Source organism: Monopterus albus, unplaced genomic scaffold (assembly GCF_001952655.1).
Source record: "Monopterus albus unplaced genomic scaffold, M_albus_1.0 scaffold150.1, whole genome shotgun sequence".
In the NCBI taxonomy this organism is placed as follows: domain Eukaryota; kingdom Metazoa; phylum Chordata; class Actinopteri; order Synbranchiformes; family Synbranchidae; genus Monopterus; species Monopterus albus.
The window spans coordinates 205,805-215,280 of NW_018128030.1; the positions used below are offsets into that span (position 1 = coordinate 205,805).

Consider the following 9,476-nt stretch of genomic DNA (forward strand, 5'->3'; position numbering starts at 1 on the left):
GATTGATGGGCGAGATAGGGAGCTGTGTGTGTGTGTGTGTGTGTGTGTGTGTGTGTGTTTACACAGGGGCACCCAGTTGGACCTGTAGTGCCCGATTGCTGCTACCACTGGGAGGAAGTAACTGGTTGAAACAAGAAAGATAAATAAAGGTAGACACAGACAGAGGGTGTTACTGAATCTACTCTAGTTTGTCATGCTCACTATGTGCAGATTTGCCCCCGCTTAGCTGTGCATTTATATAGTGGTGTTCTTATTTTTGTAATTATATATCATTATTCCGGCAAAGAGAGAGAGTTGGAGAGTTTCCTCTGACATAGGGGCAGTGTGCAGGGCCTGTTGAAACTTGTGGTATAGAGAAATGCTAGCCTAGCAAGATGTGGGTTTGATGTGCCTGAATGAGCATGTTCACACTTAAACTGGAGCCTCAAATGCAGACCACCACATAAATAATGCATGTACAATCCTAAAGTCAAAATGTGTTTTGGTTGCAGTTCAGTCAGAATCTGAATCAGAAAGTGAAATCTGAACCCATAAGAAAGAAAGATGTTTGTCTTTAACAATTTAAAATCTTTCTTTGAAGCACTTTTACATCTATTTTGTGTGGAATATTTGGTAATGTGTGTAAAAACTGTGATAATTTGAGTGTGTGAGCTGGAGGTGACCCCCGGGAACTGTCCCAGGGCCACCCGACACCTGCTGGTTCACTCTCTCTCTCTCTCCCTCTCTCTGCTCTTCCCTAACCTTTGGCCTCAGGGTGGGAAGGAGGCGTGAGCCAGGAGATGGGAGAGTTTATTATTTCCTGCCTCTTCTCTCCTCCTCCTCTCAGGATGCCTTCTGAGGGAGTACATGAATAAAGCATCTGTAACTGGCATGACACACACAGTTAGCGCTGAAACAATCAGAAGAAGATTCGACGACAGTTTTGATACTTGATTAATCGTTCAGTTCATTTATCAAGCAAACATGCAGAATGTGATTGTTTTGATTGTTTTCGTTGCTTTATATAATTGTAAATTGACTGTGGGTCTTGGACTGTTCAAAGCAATTTGAAGAGGTCAACTTTTCAGTCTAAGTTGTTTTGGGCAGTTTTCACCATTTTTTTAGGGAAGAGAATCAACAGATTCATTGAGAATGGGAATAACTGTTCACTCAAAACCGTTACTAGCTGCAGCCAGAGGAGGCCAAACAAACTGACCTGCTTGATTGTCGCACATATGAAACAATGTTTAGGTTAGAAAATGAGGGTTAGAAACCTGTTCAGCTTCACCGATCCCACCCAGACATCAACCTTTTAATTTGACCCACCCTTCAGCCCCGGTTGGCCCTTCCGCTAATGTCTGCGATTCACCAAAGCGCCAGTGTGAATATCACAGCTGGGCAGCCATTGTCCCTCCAGCCTCGGGCTCAAGCCCTGGTTACCAACCAGGAACCTGGGATCAAAGCTTGCCCGGATTACTCATAGGAAAAGGAGGAGGAGGTGCTGTACTTGGAGGGGGGTCGGGTTGAAAAGGATAGAGGAATGCTCCTAATTACGTACCCTCCACTCCTTTTCTATCTCTCCCTTTGGCTCTTCTCTTGTCTCCCTCTGTGTGTCTGGGCCTGCACTTCAGGGTACAGTGAACCTATGAGGAAGCAACACAGTGTGACAAGAGAGTGATATAAAGAGTGGGGCGACAGTCTCTCCACAGCCACTCCATTAGCAGGAGATCTCAGCGGCCCAGTGGGAGCGAGAACCAGGGGGCAGAGTGGCTGGGGCCAGACACTGAAGTGGGTGAGAAGAGGGGTCAGAGGAGAGGGTCCAAGGTGGAGATCAAGGACTGTGTAAAAAGGATGTCGTGAGGATTAGAATGACTGTCTTACAAGATTCATTTAAGAGATTTCTTTTTGTGCTCAGACCAAACTCTGACATCCTCCTCCAGCTTGTTTTACCATTTACTTGTGTTGCACTGCTTTTTTGCTAATGTGAATCCTGTCCTGTTTCCAAGCAAAGCTCTGGTTTGATCAGTTTCTCCTCTTCTGTGTGTTGCAGTTTTGCTGAACAGACGAGGGCGTCCGTGCCCGGCAACACGGCTGCTGACAGGGGTCAAAGGGCACCATGGACAGTGGCCTAAGGGTCCTCCTGTCCACTGTGCTGTGTCTCAGCCAGTCTCTGCTTATCAGCTGCTCATGTAAGTTGCTGTCCCACTCTAAACCTGATAGAGATGCGGTGAGATCTTTTCTCCTGAAAAATCCTCCTAGAAGTGACAGCAGCTGTATTATTTGTGCTCTAGCTTATATTTACTTAAGTCCCAGTAACTAATACTTATGTTAATAATGGAGCCGGTCACAGTGACAAATGAACTGAGATTGACCACCTGCTTTGCAGCACTAAGCAGCTTTTCAGCATCTTTTAGCATCTTGTTTTGGCTTCTTGGCCTGCAAATGACTCTTTCATCAACTCCAAGTAGTATCAACAAGCTGCTTCCAGCGAAATGGCTCTGAAAAGCCCTGTAGAAAGTGAATCATCCAGTATCATCAGTAACAACCAAATAGTTTTCAGCAGCACTAAAGGAGGACTTCTATTCATTTCATATGGATGTTGGGGCTTGCTCAGCTTCTTGCTGATTTCCAATTATCTATGATGTTTTTAAATGCCTGGTGTTGGTTTAGGTATGGGCTGTTGAACACTAAAATGCTAAAGAACCAGAGATGTCATGATTGTCACCACAGCAAGCAGAACAAGGGTTAGTGCCTTCTGAAAACCAGACTTAATCAGGACTAATCGTAGCCATGTCTTACTGATTATATGGCAAAAACATCAGTCAGTATCTCAGAACCTGACATGTTGCACATTTAAAGGGTCAGTTCACTATTTCTCACTCCTCTCATATCCATACAGACAGTTTTATTTAAATTTTTTCAGGAAATATGTGGATCTTGGATTTTTAAGTACATCTACTGTACTGTTCTTTGCAGAGAATTTAACTGCATGAGAATATGTTTGTGATGAGCTCTAACAAACCATCTACAACATAACTATGAATTCAGATTTCCTCTGCTCCTGTCTCCTCACCAGCTCAGTATCCCTTTTTCCGCTCTGAGCCCGCCTCCTTGGTCCAGGGTCAAGACTCTGTCGCTCGTCTGCACTGCGTAGTGAGTCCGTCATCAGCTGTGGTTTCCTGGCGCTTCAGAGGCCTTCCCCTGGACCGGGGCGCCCTGCCTGGTGTAGAGCTCAACGGGGCCTCACTCACCATTTCCTCCCTTAAGCCCAGCCATGTTGGCGTCTATCAATGTGCTGCACGCTTAGACCACGGGCCAGCTATTGCCAGCCGTCTGGCGCGTGTCACCATAGCAGGTACGGATACAGAGAACTACCCTTCTGCTAATACTTCTTCTCACTTCAAAGCGCAGGGCTAAAGTAAGAGAGGAAGTTGCCTTGGAAAAAGGAAGGCCATTTTGTCAGTGTTGAACACTTAGAAGGAATGCCTGTTCTCGGCTGCCTGGTGCGGGGTGGTAGAGGGGAAGGAAACACTAAGAATTTTTCCTTGGGCTCCCTTCCAGATACCTCTTGACCAGTATCCTTAATGAGCCTTGGGCTTTCCTGTGTAGTGTGTTCTGCTCCTACTGAGATGCTTGCTTTTGGACATTATACTAAGGGGCTGACCCTGATGTGGAACTGTATCACTCACTACAACAATAAACAAACACAGTGATCCAGCACAAAGAGCAACTGGCCTTTGCTCTTGACTGCAAAGATACTGATGACATATTAAGGGGTGGCTGTGGCTCAGGAGGTAGAGCAGGTCCTCCTGTCACCATAGGGTTGGTGGTTCAATCCCTGGCTTCTCCGGCTTTACTGTCAAAGTGTCCTTGTGCAAGACACTGAGCCCCAATTTACTCCCAGTAGGCGAATGGTTTAATACTATAAAGAGCTTTGAGTGCGCTTTCTTGCATAGAAGTATAAGATGATTTACCAGTAAATGCCTAGTAAATCTATGACTAAAGAAGCCTTTTATGTCTTTGTCCATGCAGAAATATCGGAATATGAAGATGGCAGGCGGCGGTCGTTATCAGTGCAGGAAGGCAGCACTGTTCTTATAGAGTGTCCTCTACCACACAGTGTCCCTCCAGCCGTTCCTAAACTACGAGTACAAGGGGAGTGGATAGAAGTGTCAACAGGTACAGCATGTTTGAAACCAGTGAATACGTGTGGAGTTTGTTTTTTTGGGGGGTTTGAATGACTTCAAGTCAGAGTTTGGTGATCTTTCTAAATAAGAGACAATAGCACAGTTTAAAAAACTCACCTTTACTGTTTATACAGTTAATGTTTTTTGTTGGTGTTTATGCACAATATTGTAAATGAATGAACATCAATGTGAGAACTGCTCTTAATTTGTCAGTGTTTTCCACAGAATTTATTTTGTCAATGAATGGTTTCTCTGTGTAATTGCTGTGCACATTGTTTGTGTTATTACTGAAACTTTTTTAATCCTCCTCTTTTTCAGATGACTATTTAGTCCTTCCGTCTGGAAACCTCCAGATAGTCTCTGTTTCATCCCAGCATCAGGGCATGTATAAATGTGGCGCATTCAATCCTGTTACTGGGAAAACTGTCATGCAGCCTCATGGTACTAAGCTATCAGTGAAATGTAAGTCAGAGGAGATTCAGAAGTTTTCCTGTATTCTCTGTTACCATCTACTAACATGGCTTGTTTGTTTAGATTCAGACTCCTCCGCCTCAGTGCGGATAGCGTACCCCGCCGCCCCAGTGACTGTTTCAGTGCAGCAGTCGCAGCCGCTGACTCTGGAGTGTATCGTGTCTGGAAGTCCTGCACCGGCTGCCACATGGTTTAAGAATGGTAAGAAGGTCGCACTGGGGCCTTCTCACCGAAGACGGTACAACAACCTAGCCTTTGATACGGTGGCACAGAGCGACGAAGGGACTTACATCTGTACTGCTGAGACTGAGCAGGGGACTGTGATCAGTGCCAACTATACTGTGAATATTCTTGGTGAGAAGCAGACTAGGAAGGGTGTTTATGTGGGGGCTGTTGGCAGCAGATCCTCGTGGTGAGCTTAATGTTTCGTCCATTCCCCCACAGAGCCTGTGTCTATCATGGAAGGCCTGACCAAGCAGCTCGTCTCTCCTGGCTCCTCTGCTCGTTTTGCCTGCATAGCGAGAGGAAACCCCTCCCCAAACATCACCTGGCTGTTCAACGCTGATCCCATCACCCCATCGCAGCGCTTTCAGATCTCTGGATCCTCTCTGGTTATTACAGAAATCACGGCACAAGATGAGGGAGTTTATCAGTGTCTGCTGGACAATGGGATTGGCTCGACACAGTCATATGGAACACTTATGGTACAATCAGGTATGGATCAGTTATTGATTTGTTACTTGGCTGGAGCTATATCGATTCAGCTTGTATTAATAATAAATAAACCCTTAAAGCCACTGAGTGCTAAAACAAAAACAGTAAGTCTATATGATGTCTGAAGATAGCGAAGGATGCCCCTCTCAAGTTCATAGAATCAAAGATCTCCAACAGACCAGAGCTTTAAAATATTCAAAATACAATGAGTAAGACTCGTATTTCAAAATTTTTGTTGCTTAATTTTTAGTTAATTAATTCAACTCTATGTTCCCAAGTAAGTAATGCCCCTTTTACAATGCTCACAGCAAGGTAAAACTGGATCTCCACTGCCACTGTGTAACACTTTGCAGTCATGACTAACCTAACAGCATGAGTTACTACACTGAATGCCAAAGACCTGATAGATATCAAGGGGAGCAATTTGAGAAAATCACTGTAACCTGTTAACAGAAATTCTTGCCACTGTTGCAAAGAGTTAAAGCATCTTACCAGGCGGGATCTCGGCAGGCCTGCACATACTGTGTCTACAGGGAGTCCTTGCCCTGAGTGTGAATGTTTGTGTTTTTCTGAGGGCCAGTAGGAGGGGCTTGGACAAGGCCGCCCTCCTCCTGAGCCTTGAACTGTGCCTGAGCATGAGAGTGAGCTTTGTGCGCGCCGTCGGGGATAAGCCCCCGGACACTGGAATGTAAGGAGTAGCCATGGAGGGTTATGACGAGGAGCAGACCACCCAGCTGTCAACATCATATACAACTGCCTTTTATTTATTAACACATCACAACACTCCCCCTCCTCCACCACTCTCCCCCAAGCCTCCCCTCTTCTCCCTCCCCAGCTGCTCTTCGCCAGGGCCCCATTACTCAGCTGGCTCCTCTATCTGCAGAATGATTAATACAGCTTCATGCGGTACACAGGGAGTACAAATCAAACAGGACCAGTTGGGTTCACTGCAAAACATTTGCTCAGGAAGAAAAATGAGCTTTAATATCTTGTGCTGCAGACCATGTTCATGCACAGAAACAAAGTCTGAAGCTGATAAGTGCGCCCAGCAGAGGTAAGCACTCCGTAAGTCCGTTTGTGTTCAGTTGTTTTTTGAGGTGCCAGACTCTGGAGCTCTTTGCATTCAGAGAGTCTCTGACGGGTGTAGTCTGTTGTTATAATTCATCAGTGAGAGCAATCTCAAATATGTTTGGCATCGCTTCATCACCATGGCAATGCTGTCTTGATCCGTTAAGTGGGATGCACCCACAGGGGCAACGGTGGTGTTCTTATTCTGTTTTGTGATTGGCTGTTTCCTCCTTGTCTTTCTCATCGCCCTCCACCGTGGCACTTCTTAATCAGCTGCACAACTGTTGATTGTTAAGTTGTTTATTACACAAAAATGCCAAACACACACTGGTTCAAGTCTTTGAAATTCCAAGTGATTAAAACCAAGTGATTAATCATGTAGCTGAAACAACCACTGTTGGATATATCATCACACTTCTGCTCCAGATGACAACAGCCCCGCTGGAACCACAACTAGTGCTGAAAAGTATTGATCACTTGAGGGACGAGTGACTAATAAATCATTTATTGAGCAAAAAGTTCTAGTTCCTGGTGTGAAGAGTTCACTTTTTTCCTGTTTAAAAGATGGCAAACTAGAAATCTTTGGTTTTTAGGCTACTTGGACAAAGCAGTCTGAAGATGTTGCCTTGGACTCAAGTTTTTCCTGATTTTCTTCTAATGGAAACAACACTTGACACATATATAGTAAAAACCATCAGTAGTTGCAGTCAGAATCACAACTGCTGCTCCCTTTATACATTCATTCATCCTCCTCCATCAAGCTGAGCTCTGTCTGAGCTGAGGCTCTTGTCTCTGCAGGCAATCCTTTGGGATTTACTATCACATTTACCCCCAGGTGTTCTCCTTTAATAGACTGACCTTTTTCTGGGAAGGACCTGGCAGTGTATCTCTGATCAGGTGTAGTGGCACTTACTCAATATATATCGCCCCTCCCCATCCAGATGGTGAGGGCGCTGAGGCCGTAATTGCCTCCTCCTGCATCAGTGTGTTGAGGAGGAGCCCAAGCTGTGGTTGAGCTATGAGTCAGAGCTGTGGAAAGGCGAGAGTGGTGGTGGGCAGAGGGAGCTGCAGAGTGTAGGACTGGATGTAGTGCCGGGGCCTGATTCTCTCAGGTATTTTAATGGCTGGCATGTGGAATGTGCAGCAGCTGGCCACAGTCCCAGGATCAGGTCTAGAGTTACCAGCTCCGGGCTTATTTGTTTTGCAAAGTGGACCAGTGCTGCACACACCAAAAACAGCCTGAAACTGGACCCAGGACTCTGCGGTGTGCCCCCGTGGCAAGCCTCACTGCTTTAACCTGTTTAGGTTTTAATATTCAATTATGGTGATCCGTGGCCGTGATGGTGTGGCTCAGAGTCGAGTGCTCCCTGTTCTCGTGGACCGTGCTCACTGTCCTCCAATCATCTGTGGAAAAATTTCACGTGGCCTCTGCCAAACTGGTGTCAGCTATAATAAGGCTCCCAGCTTGCCTGATTTGCCCAGGTGGAGCACTCTGGCTCTGCTGATGATTTAGGAAAAAAACCAAACAAAGCATGATTATGTAGTGCTGCAGAGATCCAGGTTTTCTTGTTATTTTATATGGATTCAGAGTCTTGTACAAAATGTAAGACTTTCCAGTGCTGGTTGTCCTCTGTGGACATGTAGAGCCACCTCTGTTAGTCGCTGCAGGAGTAACATTGGCCATTGCTTCAGCTTTTATTACACTGCACTTTCTCCAGTGACGTGTGTCTAAAACTCAACAACTTAGACCAGGACACTAAAAAAAACAGATAACATATACCAGTGTATACAGTGGCTTTATATTAATTGGAATCTTTTGAATTCGCAGTCTTCATATATGGTTGACCAGTTGCATTTCTAGAGCTGAAAATTGGATTACGGTATTAACTACATCTGATTGGTTGCGATTCCCACAGGGTCGTACATAATCCCAAAATTTACAGGTGTTTCCAAAATCTCAGCTGCTGCTTGAAATGTTGACAAGTTTAAGAAAAATGCTGTTGTCTTATTTCAGAAATTTAAAACCGCTCCTAATGTTTGGAGATTGTTACACTGATGAGGTTTAAACATTTGTTTTAAATATCAAGACATTTTATTCATCAATTTAATATTATCTGGGAAAAGAATTGTTTACTTTGTCTATTAAAGGAGACATGTTGAAATGAAACTGAAAAGGCTGTTTTAAAAGAAAAACCTGCTAAAACATGGTAAAACCTGAAACCTGTGCATTTTATTCCTTATCTTGAGGAATGAACAGGAAGTGTTGTCACAGTTTGTCGGTGTTCCTGCTTTGTTAAAGGTTCGGTGCACCTGACTGTATGATTGTATCATTACAGCCCCAGTAATTGGTTGTTTTTCCTTACTGACAGAGCCACAGCTGGGCTCTGCTGCCAGTGTGCTGCTGGAGGCATTGCCATCGCTTCCCCCCATGCAGAGCGACGAGGGCCATGAGCACTTTCTGACCGAAGACGAAGTCGACACCACCAACCTGCAAGCTGAGAGGAGCGGCGACCGCACTACTCCAGAGGCACCGATCATCATCAGCCCGCCTCAGACTCACAAGCCTGATGTGTATGACCTGGAGTGGAGGGCGGGCCGTGATGTAGGCAGTCCAATCAACGCCTATTTTGTTAAATATCGAAAGGTGAGTTGGAGTGAAGTTGCTGTTGTGTTTTACTTATTTCTTGCAAACGTGTGACCTTTCCCCGGTTTCTATTTTGCCTAAACCAGCTGAGAATAAGCAAATGTAATTGGTTGGTCATCCTGTCTTGGTCACTCTGGCTATAAAACTGCAGTGATGCTAGTTACTTGACTTTGTTGGCAGCAGGACTCAGCTTTGCTGGAAATGGAAATTGTGACAGAAATTTAATTGCATAGTTTCTCAGGCCGTTCCCTGTCATTATTCAAGCTCAGAAAGCAGAGCCACAGGTCATTTTGTTTTTCTTGTAATTTTTAGTCACGTGTTTGTGTTTGTCTGTGTGTGTGTGTGTGTGTGTGTGTGTGTGTGTGTGTGTGTGTGTGTGTGTGTGTGTGTGTGTGTGTTTGTCTGTGTCTGTC

General features: G+C 45.1%; 1 protein-coding gene across 1 annotated transcript in view; it reads left to right on the plus strand.

The window, feature by feature from the left end:
* Positions 1-9,476, plus strand: part of cdon (cell adhesion associated, oncogene regulated) — a 30,929-nt gene that overhangs the window by 10,519 nt on the left and 10,934 nt on the right. Inside the window, exons 2-8 of the mRNA XM_020614758.1 lie at positions 2,030-2,168; positions 3,056-3,334; positions 4,012-4,158; positions 4,485-4,628; positions 4,701-4,991; positions 5,082-5,351; positions 8,789-9,073. Coding sequence (XP_020470414.1) covers positions 2,096-2,168; positions 3,056-3,334; positions 4,012-4,158; positions 4,485-4,628; positions 4,701-4,991; positions 5,082-5,351; positions 8,789-9,073 — 1,489 coding nt within the window. The 5' untranslated portion in view covers positions 2,030-2,095. The remainder of the gene's footprint in view (positions 1-2,029; positions 2,169-3,055; positions 3,335-4,011; positions 4,159-4,484; positions 4,629-4,700; positions 4,992-5,081; positions 5,352-8,788; positions 9,074-9,476) is intronic.